This window comes from Prunus mume, linkage group LG2, assembly GCF_029339155.1.
Source record: "Prunus mume cultivar Tortuosa linkage group LG2, ASM2933915v1, whole genome shotgun sequence".
NCBI classification, from domain to species: domain Eukaryota; kingdom Viridiplantae; phylum Streptophyta; class Magnoliopsida; order Rosales; family Rosaceae; genus Prunus; species Prunus mume.
Genome location: NC_142699.1, coordinates 3,039,314 through 3,056,192, shown reverse-complemented (window position 1 = coordinate 3,056,192; position 16,879 = coordinate 3,039,314). Strand labels below are relative to the sequence as shown.

General features: G+C 38.8%; 1 protein-coding gene and 1 pseudogene across 1 annotated transcript; both read right to left on the bottom strand.

Annotated features, from left to right (window-relative positions):
- Nucleotides 1-69: 69 nt before the first annotated feature.
- On the bottom strand, nucleotides 70-16,546 carry LOC148919427 (uncharacterized). Its single transcript, XM_089045487.1, is given in 10 exon segments — nucleotides 70-1,299; nucleotides 1,404-1,792; nucleotides 6,740-7,127; nucleotides 7,221-7,508; nucleotides 7,885-9,570; nucleotides 9,673-10,554; nucleotides 10,983-11,258; nucleotides 11,608-12,399; nucleotides 12,401-12,701; nucleotides 15,846-16,546. Coding segments are annotated over 10 exon segments (6,624 nt in total). The 5' UTR covers nucleotides 16,361-16,546; the 3' UTR covers nucleotides 70-192.
- LOC103343416 (uncharacterized) lies at nucleotides 4,381-6,678 on the bottom strand (annotated as a pseudogene).
- Nucleotides 16,547-16,879: the final 333 nt, after the last annotated feature.

Genomic DNA, 16,879 nt, shown 5'->3' with positions numbered 1-16,879 from the left:
ATCTTAAATCATTCCCGTCAACTAAATTCGTTGGCAACCAATCACAATCAACGTGGGTGGGAAAAACAATTGAAGAAAATATTAGATAAAAAACTTTTAAGATGCCCGAAACACCCCTCCACTGCTAATTGTTCATCCACAACACTCGATTGATTAGTGCGAACAAATGCATCATGGCTCCGTCCTGCTCCATCATCCGCCACGGCCAAAGGGATCGTCCTCCACTGCTGATTCTTCAACTATAGCACTCATTTGATCACCGGGAATAGACGAGTCATGGCTCCGTCCTAACTCATTATCAGTTCCCCAAAAAAAATCCAGATATGGTTCCACTGCTAATTGTTCATGTATAACACTAGTTTGCTTGGGAACAAATGCTTCGTCAACTCCCCCAGAAAAATCCCAATTTGTTTCCAAATCATACAAATGAGGATCCGGATTATCCATATTTTCCTTCATGACTTCGTCCCATTCTAATTGTTTATCTACAGCACTCGATTGATTAGTGCGGACAAATGTACCATGGCTCCGTCCTGCCCCATCATCAGCTACTCCAGAAAAATCCAGATTTTCCATGATAGACAATGAGAGACGAGTACGTGGATCGCCATGGCCATCGTCTTCCACTGCTGATTCTTCATCTATAGCACTCACTTGATCACCGGGAACAGATGCGTCATGGCTTGGTCTTGCCTCATCATCAGTTCCCCCCCAAAATTCCAGATATGGTTTCACTGCCAAAAAATCCCGATTTGTTTCAAAATCATACAAATGAGGATCCAATGTGTCATCAACTCCCCCTGAAAAATCTCGATTTGTTTCCAAATCATACAAATGAGGATCCGGATTATCCATATTTTCCTTCATGACTTTGTCCCATTCTATATGTACCCCTGTCTTCTTCACTCTCACAAAATCAACATCATCGGGCCTTACAAGAATCGATACGCGGTCACCGCCTTCCAAATGGAGCACATCGTTTGACAATTGTCCCTACCAAAGATAATGGTCTACAGGTTTATTCCAAGTTTCTACCGAGCCAATTGCCATCCGGGTGTGCAAAGCAGTCTGTTTGGTAAGATTTCTAACGATAATGCCAATATGACCTTGATAATACCAATGAATTGCGAATTTTGAGTAAACGAAGCATATAGTCAACCCTTTAAAATCACGACCCATGATTGTTTGAGGAACTTCAAAGAAGACGATATTGTCCACATCATTGACGATTTCGAACCACTCAGGAATATCATAAATTCCATTCAAATAAATTCCACCATATCCGGAAGACGTCCATCCCTATATCATGTAGAGCAAGATTTGTATAAGCATTACATTCTTATTCAAGTGCACGTGCGTATATCACGTGCGTCTCTGTGTGATAGAGAGAGAAAGAGATTGACCTGTAGGATGTTGTTCCTAAAATCGGCAGTCAGATTGATGCAGCCTTCCATATGAATCCTTGTCATGGAGTTTAATGACTTATCCAAGCCTGGAACCTCAGTGAGTGAGAACGAATCACTTAGATACAATTCTTTCATATTCCACATTTTTGAAAAATCTGGAATTGTTTCCAATTTTGGGCAGCCAAATGCTTGCAGAACATACAAATTGGTTGGTAAATCTGTGATTGCACGAAGAAATTTGCATTCATTTACACACAAGACCTTGAGTTTTGAAAGACCAGCGAGACTTGGAAGGCTACGAAAGTCATTGCCTCCAAGAAGCAGATCTTCTAAGGAAATTAGGCTACATAGATCCTCAGGGATTGCATCCTCAGTTAACCTGCAGCCTGCAAGACATAACTTGTTGAAAAGTGATTCGGCTAGGGTTCTAGGAATATGAAGTCTTGGAAGAAACCTCAGAATATTTTCATTATATGTATTTACAATAGGACACAAGACTTATATAATACAAGGTAGCCTATTCTAGGAAGGAAATAGAACATAATTAAGTTGATTTACACGGATCAAATCTGTCCCTATGATCAAGGAGAATCAATCAAGTATCCTAAACGATATTATCTTCCAATACTCCCCCTCAAGGTGGAGTGTGAATGTCAAGAACACCCATCTTGCCAAGTAGAGAACGGAATGCTGATTGTCCAAGTGGCTTGGTGAATATATCGGCAAGCTGCTGTCCAAGTAGGTACATAAGCTGTCGAAATAACCCCAGAGCGTATGCGTTCACGAACAACATGACAATCGATCTCTATGTGTTTGGTGCGTTCGTGAAAGACTGGATTGGCAGCTATGTGAAGTGCAGCTTGGTTGTCGCAGTGTAGCTTTGCCGGACTATTGTGATCAATGTGCAGGTCAGCCAATAAGAACTTCATCCACACAAGCTCACATGTAGCAGAGGCCATGGCACGATACTCGGCTTCAGCTGAGGATCGCGAAACAGTGGATTGTTTCTTGGTTTTCCAAGATACTAGAGCACCCCAAGGAATATACAATAGCCTGTGACAGATTTTCTCGTAAGCGGACATCGAGCCCAGTCGGCGTCGCAATATCCTTGCAACATTAAACTCCCATTTGAAGGAAAAAGAAGCCCTTGTCCAGGTGACCCCTTTAAGTATCGTAGAAGGCGGTGAACTGCGTCAAGATGAGGCTTTCTTGGTTGTTGCATGAATTGGCTGAGTATATGAACCGAGTATGAAATCTCCGGCCTAGTGATCGTGAGATAAATGAGTTTCCCAACAAGCCTCCTGTATTTCGAGGCATTGTGGAGAAGTTGCCCTTCCGTGGGAGATAATCTCAAGTGTTCTTCCATGGGAAACGTTGCAGGCTTTGCACCGAGTAAGCCGGCTTCATCAAGAATGTCAAGTGTGTACTTACGTTGGGAAATGGAGATTCCTTGAGAAGACCGAGCCACCTCCACACCAAGGAAATACTTTAAGTGTCCAAGATCCTTAAGTCGAAAGTGGGACTGAAGGAATTGTTTGAGATCATGGATGGCAGCCTCATCATTGCCTGTTATAATCATGTCGTCGACATAAATCAAAACAGCAGTAAATGATTTTCCACGCACCTTAGTGAATAGGGAGTAGTCGGCCATTGACTGCTGGTAGCCGGCTTGGTTTATGGCAGTGGAAAATTTATGAAACCAGCTGCGAGAGGCTTGCTTGAGGCCATAGAGGGACTTGTTGAGTCGGCATACATTATGCTCCCCCTGCGGACGAAGCCCAGGAGGCAGCTGCATATAAACTTCCTCACTAAGATCACCGTGAAGGAAGGCATTATGAACATCCATTTGATGTAAGGACCAATTACGGACAGAGGCAACGGCTAACAGACAGCGAACGGTGATGAGTTTAGCAACAGGAGCAAAGGTTTCCTTGTAATCGATACCTTCGCGTTGTGTAAAACCTTTGGCAACGAGGCGAGCTTTATAACGCTCGATGGTACCGTCAGAGTGGTACTTGATTTTGTAGACCCATTTGCAACCAATGGCGCGATGACCAGGAGGAAGGGTAGTGAGAGTCCAAGTGTTATTTTGTTCAAGGGCCAAAAGTTCAGAGTCCATGGCAGCTCGCCATTGAGGATCACTATGAGCCTGTGCAAATGTAGTGGGTTCGACAAGAGTAGAAATGGCACAAGCAAAAGAGCGATGTGATGGTGAAAGATGAGCATACGAGACATAGTGAGATAAAGGATAGCGAGTACCTGACATGGAGGAGGAAGTGGCGCTGGGAGCAAGGGATTGCACATGATATAAATGGTAGCCCTGGAGCCTTACTGAAGGCTTGGAAGCACGGCCAGAGTGACGAGGGGCAGGGGGGTTATGAGGTGCTAGGAGGGAGTCGGTGATGGTTGGTGGGGAAGTGGAAGAGTCTATCGGTGTAGGCAAAGAGGGCGCTATAGGTGTAGGTGTAGATGAATGGGGTGTTGGCGGTGGTGTGGGTAAATGGGTTTCTGGATGAGGTTGTGTAGGATTAGGGTGAGTGGGATAGTCGGTGGGGATAGGCAAGACAAGTGTGTCAGGTTGATGATCAGGAGGTTGTGTGAGAAAAGGAAACATGGTTTCATGAAATACCACGTCACGAGTGGAAAATTTTTGTGTGTGGTGAGGTCATAAACGCGATAACCTTTCTGGCCTAATGGGTATCCAACAAAAATACATTTTTGGGCACGTTGGTCAAATTTATGGTGAGGATGGAGGTTGGTAGCATAACATAAACAACCGAAAACCCGTAAGTGAGAAAAATTGGGAAGTTGACGATGCAAAATTTCATAAGGGGTTTTGTGAGCAAGGAGAGGGGTAGGGAGACGATTAATTAAATAACACGCTGTTTGTATGCTTTCCCCCCAAAAATGTAGTGGTAAATTGGCTTGAAACCTAAGTGCTCGACCAACATTTAGGAGATGACGATGTTTTCGTTCAACAACCCCATTTTGTTGGGGTGTGGACGGACAAGAAGTCTGAAACATGATACCCTTGCTATCAAAAAAAGAACGCAAAGAGGTGAATTCACCACCATTATCAGCCCTAAGTGCTTTGATCATGCAATTAAATTGTGTGTGTACCCAAGCAATGAAAGAACATAACAACCCTTGTGTTTCAGACTTAAAACGCATAAGATGGATCCAAGTATAGCGAGAATAATCATCAACAATTGTTAAAAAATATCGAGCCCCCGAATGGGAATTGACTCGATGAGGGCCCCAAATATCACAATGTATTAAATCAAAATGTGCTTTAGAAGAAATAGAACTTGATGGAAAAGATAAACGGGTTTGTTTAGCAAGGGGGCAAATGTCACATGAATGACTAGAATCAGACATTATTGTTGGAACTTGTTTGGTTAAGGTTTGCAGAGGCTCGGCGGAAGGGTGCCCTAACCGTTGGTGCCAGAGGATGGAGTTGCGGCTAATGTGATGAGCAAGGCGAGGGTTTTGTTCTGGCGCCAAGTAGTAGAGCCCATTATATCGCTTGCCCAGGCCAATCGTCCTCCTCGTATCCATGTCCTGTATTACACAAAAACCAGGGAAGAAAATCACTATGCATCGTAATGCTGCAGTAAGTTTGCTAACAGATAATAAGCAAACTCGAAAGTTAGGCACATGGAGCACTCCATCAAGTTTAATGTGAGGGGTAACTTGTATAGAACCGATCGAGTTTATTAAAACCTGTCCTCCATTCGGCAATTGAACAGAATCTAGCATGGATAATGATTTCTTGTCTAGTAAGTGAGGAGAGGAAGAGATGTGGTCCGTTGCCCCACTATCAATGATCCAATATAAGGTTTTCTTTGGGAAGACTTCTGACAAGTTAGAGGAAGGTGTGATTGTACCTGTTGCATTCACAAAATGTTGAGGATTACCATCGAGGCTGCTCTTCTTGAGCATTGCCATGAGTTGATTATATTCTTCAGTGGTGAACTTCGGACCGTCACTGGACGTTGCCTTGTGTCGTGAGTCAGCGCCCTTGGTGGTCTCGGTTTCCACTTTCACTTGGTTTGCCGCAGGTTTTCTTTTGTTTGGTGGCTTGACTGACTTGCCATGATACTTATGGCCAGGCGGGAAACCAATCAGATAAAAGCATCGATCCACGGTGTGGTATTTTTGATCACAATATGAACATTGTAGGGTGTTTCCTTTCGGTGCAGCAGCTTCCCTGTTATGAGTTACATTCATGGCATGTAAATTTATATTGTTACGATTCAGAGATACCTCTACTTGTTTCTCTTGTTGGTGAACAAGGGAGTATGCCTTCCGAGTGTCGTAGTGGCTGCATCAATAGTATCCGCCACGATCTGCTGCATAAGAGTCGTTCAAACCCATCAGGAACTGCATCACCCTTTCTTTCTCATCCCGATCACTCACCTTTTTCAATCCCCCACAGGTGCAAGTCGGGATTTCATTGTAGGATGCCAGTTCATCCCACAAAGCTTTTAGTTTCGTGTAGTAGATCGAGACAGATTGCTGTTCCTGTCTGTGTTCAACGATCTCTCTCTTGATTTGATAAATACGTGAGTCGTTTCCTTGTGAGAAACGATCTCGCAAGTCGGCCCAAACCTCGGCTGCCGTGTAATAAGAAACGCTGCTTGCAATGTCTTCGTGGACCGAATTGAGGATCCAGGCAAGGACCATATCATTGCATCTTTGCCATGATGCAAACTGTTTGTCAGTCTCTGGTGGAGGGTCGATGGTGCCATCAACCATGCCAAGTTTATTCTTCGCGCTCAAGCTGACTCGCATAGCACGACTCCAGGTACTATAGTTGTCTCCTTGAAGTGTCTTGGAGACCAGAATATTCCCAGGTTGATCTGAGGAATATAGAGTAAAAGGGTTTGAGACATCCTGTGAATGTCTCTGTAAACTTTAGGTTTTGGGTGTGGGTGGACGTCCCAGTGGGTTCTGGATCGCCCATGGTGATATTGTGTTTGTTGGAATTGCGGAAGCTGTGTGGGTATTCGGAGTCACCAGAAACGGTGCTCTGATACCATGTTGAAAAGTGATTCGGCTAGGGTTCTAGGAATATGAAGTCTTGGAAGAAACCTCAGAATATTTTCATTATATGTATTTACAATAGGACACAAGACTTATATAATACAAGGTAGCCTATTCTAGGAAGGAAATAGAACATAATTAAGTTGATTTACACGGATCAAATCTGTCCCTATGATCAAGGAGAATCAATCAAGTATCCTAAACGATATTATCTTCCAATATAACTCTATTAAGGAGTTTAAGCCATGTAACGAAAGGGGTAAAAGATGGAATCTCAAAATTCTCACCAGATAGAGATAAAATTCTCAAGTTCTTCAATTTTACTATGGAAGATGGAATTTTTCTGATGTTTGTGTTATTGGCTTCCAGAGTTGTCAATGATACCATGTCCCCTAAGCCCTCAGCCAACTTAAAAAATATCCTACACTTACTCAGTATAAGAGTTTCAATAGACTTGGATTTATAGAAATTCAGTGGGAGATCCTTTAGCCTGTAGCAGCCTTGAAGATTTACCAAAGAAAGTCTTTCAAGATCCCCGATGGATGGGTGAACCTCAGACAAACACCAACAGGATTCCAATATCAGTTCCTCGAGATTTGGGAGTTTTGAAAAGTCTGGTGATTTTGTTAGCTCATAGGAATAACTGAGATTAAGGATTTTCAAATTCTGATGCAACTGTTACACAAAAACAAAATTAGAATGGAAATTAAAATCCAAAAGGTCTCTGATACAGAAATTAAACCAAAATGAAGAGAAGGATTATTATACCTTGCAATCCTTCCAAACTATTTTGAGTTTGCTATGCCGCAGGTCTAAAGCAACTAGTTTCGGTTGCATAGGAAAGTCATCTGGTATGGACTCTAAAGGGAATCTATGCCAGCACAACCATATTAACTTTTTGGGAAAATCTTTGTACTCCCCAGTGAGCTCTACTCTGCTGAGGTGGAGTAACCTCAGTTTTTTCATCTTGGTAAATGCCTGTGCACTGAATCTAGTCAAATCTAGATCCAAATACAAATCCAAATGTAGAGCAACTCCTTCAATTTCTTCAGTTCCCTGTTAACAAAAGATACCGAGTTAGAAAAATGATTTACAAACATGAAAATCCGTGTATATATTAACCAAAAGGTATAATTAATAGTATTGGACTATGTTATGTTAGAGATGAGTTTTGCATTATTTTAGGGCTATATTTGGCCTATGGCCTATGGCTAGAGCCTATAGATGGCCTAAGGTCTCAAGTTGAAATTCATATGGCACCTTGGTAGTGTGGATGTGTGAGAACCCCCTCTTTTACTTTGATTTAGACTATCGCTTGTACTAAACAAAACAAAACAAAAATGAAAAAGGACATTTAAATTTATTATAGACATGGGATACATATGCTTCTCTTGCATGATGCATTCTAAAATTTAATTGGGAAAGTACTTACAGATTTGTCTCTCAATACATCTGCTACGTCTTCATGTTTCAACAATCTACTAAATTTTTCAGGGTGACCACGGGCATTTTCACGAACGATCTCTCTTCCCATGTCTTGAAGCGAATCATGCATCATTAGCTCGTTTTGCTCGCTAACAGTTACAAGGCACCGTTGGATGAGAACATTGATTCCTATCGTTGCATAAAAGCCACATCCATCCAATATTTGTGTTACATAGTCCTTGTCCATTCCTATAAAGAAACAAGATATATCAAGGAATATCTCTCTCGTTGTATCATTAGGTAGGCTGTCAAAACTTATTCTGAGTATTTTTTGAATATCTCCATCAGGAGGACTTCTTTCCAATTTCTCCAAATGGCTTTCCCACTCTGCTGTGGTTCTTTTCTTCAGAAAAGACCCAAAAACTTCAAGTGCTAGTGGCAAACCTTGACAGTAACGAATTACACGTTTTGAGAGGTCAAGATATTCTTGATTAGGATAACCACTTTCGAAGGCATGCCAAAGCTCTAGAGCTTCTTTTTCATCCATTTCTTCAGCCATATACATGCTATCCACTCCAACTTGCTCTAGCATATGTTTACTTCTTGTTGTTATAACAATTCTACTTCCAGGACCAAACCAATCATGAGCTCCAGCTATTGCTTTTAGTTGCTGTAGATCATCTGCATCGTCAATTATGACAATTGCTCTTTTACAGCAAAGTCTTGCTCTTATCATATCGATCCCTACCTCAACAGAATCAACCTTTATGGGGTCCTTGCTTTTCAAGATACAATTTAGAAGTTGTTCTAGCAAACCAACCAGACCAGTAATGGGTTGGTGTGCAATTACTTCCCTCACGTTTGCAAGGAAACTCCTACCTTCAAAGATACGTTCAAATTTGTTATAAATGGTTTTGGCAAGCCTTGTTTTTTCAATGCCGCCCATCCCCAAAATACCAATCATGCCAACATCTGTAGAACCTGCTTTTTCAAATTTTTTAGATAATTCAATATCTAACTGATCACTCAAATCCTGCACCCGAGAAGTAATTCCAACTGAGTAAACCTCAGACATATTCTTGCAACCTTTCCACATCAACCCCTTGAGATTTGGTCCTGCCGCATAATCGTTGTAGATTGCAGTATCAGTTAAATTGCAGCTTGCGAGAACTAATTCTCTCAATGGTTCGACTTGGCTTGGTCCTGCCTCATCTGGAGCTCTCGACAAATCATATAGATGAGGATCCGAATCATGCATATTTTCCTTCATAACTTTGTCCCATTCTAGATTGACCACTGCTTTCTTCACTCTCACAAAATCAACTGTAGCAAATACAGAAAGCAAGACTTTATCCCCACCTTGCAAACTGAGCCTATCGTTCGATAGTTGTCCCTGCCAAAGATAATAATCTTCAGGTTTACTGCATGTTTTTACCGAGGCAATTGCTGGCCAGGTGTGCAAAGTAGTTCCCTGCGTTACATTTCTAACCATAATGCCAAGACCACCTTTTGGTTTGGGGTTGTCTGAAGAGTAAACGCAACACAACGTTAACCCTTTTAAATCACAACTGAAAATTTGGGGCACTTCAAAATCCACTTCATTGTACTCATTACCGACCAACTTGAACCACTTAGGAAAACCGTAAATTCCTCCTTCAAGATAAATGCCTCCAAATCCGCAAGAAGTCCATCCCTATACCATGTAGAGCCAAATTTGTGTAAGTATGTGTGTGTGTGTGTGTGTGTGTGAGAGAGAGAGAGAGAGAGAGAGAGAGAGAGAGAGAGAAGGGTTGACCTGTAGGATTTTCTTTCTGAAATTGGTGGTGAGATTGGTGCAGCCTTCCATATGAATCCTTGTCACGGAGTTTAATGACTTGTCCAGGCCAGGAATCTCAGTGAGTTTGTACGAATCAGATAAATACAGTTCTCTTATACTTGACATTTCTGAAAAATCTGGCATTGTTTCCAATTCTGTGCAGCCAAACCCTCTCAGAACTTTCAGATTTGTCGGTAATTCTGGGATTGCAAGAAGTTTTCTGCAGTCATTTAAACACAAATATTCCAGCTTTGAAAGACCACTTAGGCTTGGCAGCCTACAAAAAGAATTTTGTCCACAATCTAAATGTTCTAAGGAACTTAGGCTCCCGAGATCCTTAGGGAGTTCATCATCAGTTAAACTGCAGTTCGCAAGAGTTAATTTTCTTAAAGAGTTTAAGCCATCTAACAAAGGGGGGAAAAAACCAGTCGATCTCAGGTAAGAATGGGGCAAAAAGCCAGTTAACCGTTCCAAACTACATAGAGCCAAAGATCTCAGGTTCTTCAATTTTACTATGGAAGATGGTATTTTTGTTACAGCTGTATCGTCTGCTTCCAGAGTTCTCAATGATGTCATGTCCCCTAAGCCCTCAGCCAAGTTTTCAAATCTTGAACAACCATTAAGTAGAAGAGTTTCAATAGACTTGGATCTATATAAATTCAGTGGGAGATCATTAAGCATTTTGCAGTGTTCAAGATTTACCAAAGCAAGTCTTTTGAGATCACCAATGGATTCATGGACTTCAGACAAACTCGTACATTCCATTATCAACTCCTCGAGATTTGGGACTTTTGAAAAGTCTGGTGATGTTGTTAGATCATGAGAATGACTCAGATTAATGATTGTCAACTTCTCAAGCAACTGTTACACAAAAACAAAATTAAATGGAAATTAAAATCTGAAAAGGTCTGATAAAAACATATGATAAAAACCAGACAGCAAAAACTAACAACTCGGTTGAGATTATTATACCTTGTAGGAGGAAGAGAAATACACAACACAAATAGACACTAATTTCTTGAGAGAATATGCTATTTTCATTTTAATTCAGTTCAACGAATAACATTGATAAAACCTATTTAAAAGACTTCTCTTATCCTGACCTAAAACCCACTCTCACATTTTAATACTTTCTCATAATTAAAGACCCTTCATCATCCTACGAATAAATTAACTGACTGTTTATTTTTCCCACTAAAACATGAACTTATTAAGTAACAGAATAAAAAAAGACTCAATATTGACTTCTTGAATGCAATAATAACATTTGGTTTAGTTCTCCAACTTACCTTGCAATCCTTCCAAACTATTTTGAGTTTGCTAAACTGCAGGTCCAGAGCAACTAGGCTTGTTAGATCAAAGTCGCTTGGTATAGAATCTAGAAGGAATCCATGCCAGCACAACCATCTTAAATTTTTGGAAAGAAATTTGTACTCTCCGGTGAGCTCTACATAGTTGAGCTGGAGCAGTTTCAGTTTGCTCATTTTGTTAAATGCTTCAGTACTGAAACTAGCCTTTTCCGAGCTTTGCAGATTCAGAGCAAGTCCTTCAACTTTTTTAGTTCCCTATTAAAAAAAGGCACTCAGTAAGAAAAACAATATTGTTGGCAAATGATTGACACACATGAAAATTGCATGTGTTAACCAAATTCTTTATCCACAGGTTTGTTAACAAAAGCTATAATAGTACGTACACATGAAGTTTGGTTGGCAAGACATATAGTTTGGTTGATTTTGCCTGACAGAGCCTTCTTAATGCAAGTTCAAACCAATAGAAAGAATTGGAAATTGAGGATTATATTACGTACACATGCAGGGAATTCTATCTATTAGGGGTTGGAAAACTGACTATGTTATGCATACATAGGCTTCTCTTGTATGATGCATTCTAAACTTTTATTGAAAAAGTACTTACAGATTTGTCTTCCAATACATCTGTCACATCTTCACGGAGCCACAATCTACGCCGGTCTTCTTTGTCACCTTCTTGACTGATTGCTCTGCCCATGTCTCGAAGTAAATTATGCATCATTAGCTGGTTCTTTTCATTAACAGTTACAAGGCACCGCTGAAGGAGGACACTGATTTTTATTTCTGCTTTAAAGCCACATCCATCTAATATTTTTCCGACATGGTCTTTGTTCATTCCAATGAAGAAACAAGATACATCAAGGAATATACACTTCTCATCACGATCTAGACCGTCATAGCTTATTCTCAGTTTTTTAAGAATATCTTTAGGAGGGATTCCTTCCAATTCCTGCAATTGGCTTTCCCACTCTGCTGTGGTTCTTCCGATCAAGAAAGAGCCTAAAACTTTAAGTGCCAGCGGCAAACCTCCACTATAAGAAACTACCTTTTCTGAGAGTTCAAGATAATGTTCATTAGGATAACCTTTTTGAAAGGCATGCCGACAAAAGAGCTCAAGACCTTCATCTGGATTCATTTCTGGAACCGTGAAAGTTTTATTCACATGAAGTATGTCTAGAAAATGTTTATCTCTAGTAGTTATTATAATTCTACTTCCAGAGCCAAACCAATCACGATTTCCAACTATCGCTTCGAGTTGCTCCTTTTCATCTACATCGTCGATAATTACAAGTACCCTTTTACGTCCAAGTTCTTTTTTTATCATACCCATCCCTCCATCAACACAACTTATGTGAAATTTGGTCGGTTTCTTGTTGATTTCAGCAAGAAGTAGTTTTTTGCAAATAAACAAGACCATGTCTATTTGCAGTGTCCCTCGTGTCTCCAAGGAAACCATGAGCTTCGAATTTATCCTTAATTCGATTATAAATGGCCTTCGCAGCTGTTGTTTTGCCCAGTCCGCCCATCCCCCAAATTCCAATCATGACAACATCTTGTGATCTACCACCTAGATAACTGATCATATCATGTACACGAGAGTCGACTCCAACCGGGTAAGCGGCTACTGGTAGGGGAGTTGTGGAAAGCCGTCCGACAATATTATTCTCAATAAATGCCTCGATAAACTTTGCTTCATTCCTGAAAATTGAATTCGGAAGCAAAACAACAGACTCATTATGATGAAACATTAGATTCTACATGTCAACTTTCTATTTATTTGCATTTATGTTAGGTCTCAATTATCATTATTAGTATTTGAGTGCTGCTAAACGAACTCTAAAATTAACTGAATACACCATACTACCAAAATATTTATTGAATTATTAATTTACCCTAATATAAAATGACCAAAAAATATATATTGAATTGCAAAACAAATATAATTTTAATAAGTACACCCTACTCACCATATTCAACCCTAATGAAAGGCCTAAGCAAGAAAAATGCTTCCCTGATTCCAACCATTATGAGACTTGTAAGTGTTCAACAAAATTTAGGGTACTGAGGAAGCGAAAGAACCATGTTGGGAAACTTGTGGAGAATGAAATAGGCTTCTGACCCCAGAAAAAGCAAGAGCAGACCCAAGGAAGTTTGGGTGAAATGAGGGGTTGTCGACAGGGCTTTCTTCTAGGAAGGATGATTGTGAGCTTCCTAACTATTGTAACTCTACTATCATATCCTTTTTTTGGGTCAAAACATCATGGAAATTTATTAAAGATGAATAAGATCATTTACATCCCTCCCCATGCTGGACCTGCTTGATCCCATACCTGATTACCACCCATCCTAGAAACATAGGCTGCCACCTCATGTGCAGCTCTATTGCAGTGTCTTGTGTGAAAGAAAACACCACTTGGCTAATTAAACCGTTGAACTAAAACATGAATATCGAATAGGGTGTTGTGTGATAGAGTTTATTAGGGTGTACCAAGGGTATTTTGATAGTAAAGTAAGGTGTACTTAGTTAATTTTATATTTTGATTAAAATATTAGGGTGTACTTAGATCATAAGGTGTACTCAGTTAATTTTAGGGTTCATTTAGCAGCACTCTTAGTATTTTTATACAAGCAATATTCTAAATTAAGGAGATGGAGTTCAAACTAGGGTGCAAGGATAGGATTCAGATTATCTGCTTTGATTTTCTATGCTATGATCTGCTTGACTTTTGTGCTCCACACGACACCTCATTAAAATTTAATCTAAGAGATTAAAGTTCGACACATCATATTTAAAGCAAAAACCCAATTACTAATAATTAAAAAAGTAAAAAAGAAAAGCCTAACTTCAACTAACGCTAAAGTTTGACCCCAAAAAAAAGAAAAAAAAGGCTATGGTTTTCCTTATTCCTGCGTCTCGCCCAAAAATCTTACTCACAACAAGTTTTCCTTTCTCCAAAAGAAAAAAAAAAAAACCTATCTTCCCATATCAATTTGTTTGGGAAAAAAAAAAAAAAAAGATTTCTATTTGTTGTTTTGCTGGATAAAAAAGAAATCATGTTTCAAGACCTGAATTCGGATTTGGGGAGGTGAAGGGGCAGGGGCAGGGGTAGGGATGTAGTTTTTGTTTTTGTTTCAATCTTATATTTTCTAAAATATTATTTTTCTTTACAAATGTTTTATGGATTTTAAGTTTTAAATTGAAATTTCAAATTTTAATTAATATTTTGTGAAAAATGGGGTAAAGTGAGACAAGTTTGTCTGAAATAAAAAGTAAAGTGTGACCAAAAGAGTTTCAGGGGCCAAGTGAGACTCAAATACACTTTCAAGGGGTATATGAAAAAATAAGCCTTTTTGTTATAGTAAAAACTATTAAAAATTAAGTGGACAAAAGGGGAGCGGGAAAATCATGACCTTGTGAATATTTTAAATCATTTAATGGAGTTATATTTAATATATTATATAATCGAAACAATTTTCTCTATTATTTCATTGGGTAATGATTTCTCCACTCTAATTTTATTCACTTACACTCCTGTTTTAGTTATAAAATGGAGTGTAAGTGAATAAAATTGGAGTGGGGAAATCACCACTCATTTCATTTATATTTTATATTTACGTCTATTAATATGTTTGATTAGATTAAACCTAAGGATAAATGTTTAATATTTTATTATTATATTTTTTTCATTATCAGAACCGATCATTCAGTCAAATATCAATTGGATCGGATTGGATTTAAACATCTAATATGATGGGATGCGGATTGACTTAATTGTATTGGTTTTGAACCGACGTACACCCCTATAGGTGCTGCATATGTTTTTTTTTTCTTTTAACTTTCATGATTAGTTTTATTTTTCTTTGAAATAAGTATATAGGAAATGACAAATTTAACTTTAAATTGACGGAGAAGTGGATGAAATGTTAGGGAATTTAACAATACGGGGGACATTGGCCAAAAAAAATCATTTGTATTCTTAAATGACTAAATAAAAGTACAGGAGGAATTCGAAAATTAGGTGATATTTTAGGGGCAATTATGTAGTTTACTTTTTAAGTAATTATGATAACATCTTGATTATATTTTTTATATTATACAAACGATATTTTATTTTAATTTAAATTACGAGAAGGGAGATTGGGACTGGGGTCCAAAGTGAGGAGCATATCTATTTTTACTAATTTAGGAATTTAAGACGAGCACTAAATAGCTAAAATATATTTTCCCGACAATGTTTTTCTAACATAAAATCTTAATCACAAAATAATTTAAAATTTTATAAATCTAGATCACTATAAAGTTGATTCTTAGTTTAAAGTATATTTACATATAGTACATCAAATTATTACCTATGGAACATATACACAAATATATCATGATGTATCGGATTTTGCCGAATTGACCGATTTTCGAGACAATTTTTTCTTCTTCATGTTTTCAAACTTAGAAGTATCACTCAAAATGTATTTGGTTTTGTAATAAAGTACCAAAATCCACCCAATTTTATGAATCACTAATTTTTTTCTTACCAAATTTGGTAATTACCAAAAGAATTCATATTTTGTCGAGATCTGCATATAAGTTTCTAAACATAAAGATATATATGTACTAAAACTATACACATAAATCCAATCATAGTAGCTTTCATCAATACTGAACTAGTACTAAGTAGTATTAATATATGCCTATGGTAACAGTCTCCTAATAAAAATATGGGCGACAAAAAAATTACTGAACAAGAAATTTGTTTGATAACTATTTTTAGTTTTCAAAAAAGGGGCTTTTGTATTCCAGTAATCACGTAATTAAGGAGATCATATTCCAAGGAAATCACTGATTACCTGTCCGCAGTGTCTTTGAGAACCTCGGCACACAAATTCGCAGCTTCAGTAAGGGCCTTTCTCCACTCCTTTACCACCTCATCTTTATGTTGGATGGTATGTTTCTGAAAATCAGATTCCAAAGTACCAGTCTGTTTCCTGACGTCTGAAGGATCCACATTGTAGAATATTGGCAAAACGATTTGATTCAGTGTTGTTCTACACTCCATGATCTTCACCAGCTCATTAAGACACCAACTGGAATCTGCATACCTCTTTGAGAAGACAATTACAGAGATCTTGGAGTTTTCGATTGCCTGCAACAGTTCTGGTTTTATAACTTGCCCTACTCGTAGATCATCCTCGTCCATAAAAACATTGTATCCCCTGCTTTCTAATGCCTTGTGAAGGTGAGACGTGAAGCCCTTGCGCGTGTCTTCACCTCTGAAGCTCAAGAATATGTGGTACTCCCAACGTTTCGATGAGGAGGATGGTGAGGATGAAGAGGAGGCTTTATGGGCTTTCCTGGCATCCATTAATTGATACTGGTTCAGATCAGACCAACTACAAATTGATACTGCCTTCCGATCCGACTTGCGCAGAAGAAGTTATCTCATAATTAATTACTTTTTTCTACCTTGAGCAGCAGATGAATATATTATTGAACTACCCAAAGTCAGGGGTCGCTCTCTGTGGATGCTGGCTACATGATCTGCTGGACGGCTAAGATTGAAGGTCAGGAAAATGCAAGAGGAAGCTTCAGGCAAAGCGGCATGAAAAGAGAGGGAAGAGATGAGCACAATGTCGAATAAAAAAAGATAAAGAAAAATACAAGTCTTGTAAAGGGGGAACATTGAGAATAAAGTTAATTCGAATCCTTAATTTTTTATAATAAAAAATTCAAGGGGTCAATTAATAATTGAGTATAAGTTCGGGGATAATTTGATGAAATACCCTACATAACAGCATGGCATCATCAATTTGCCCTCATTTTTAGGACTCGAATGTTAAAAATACGAGGACAAATTGAACATTTCATATGTTAAAAATAATAA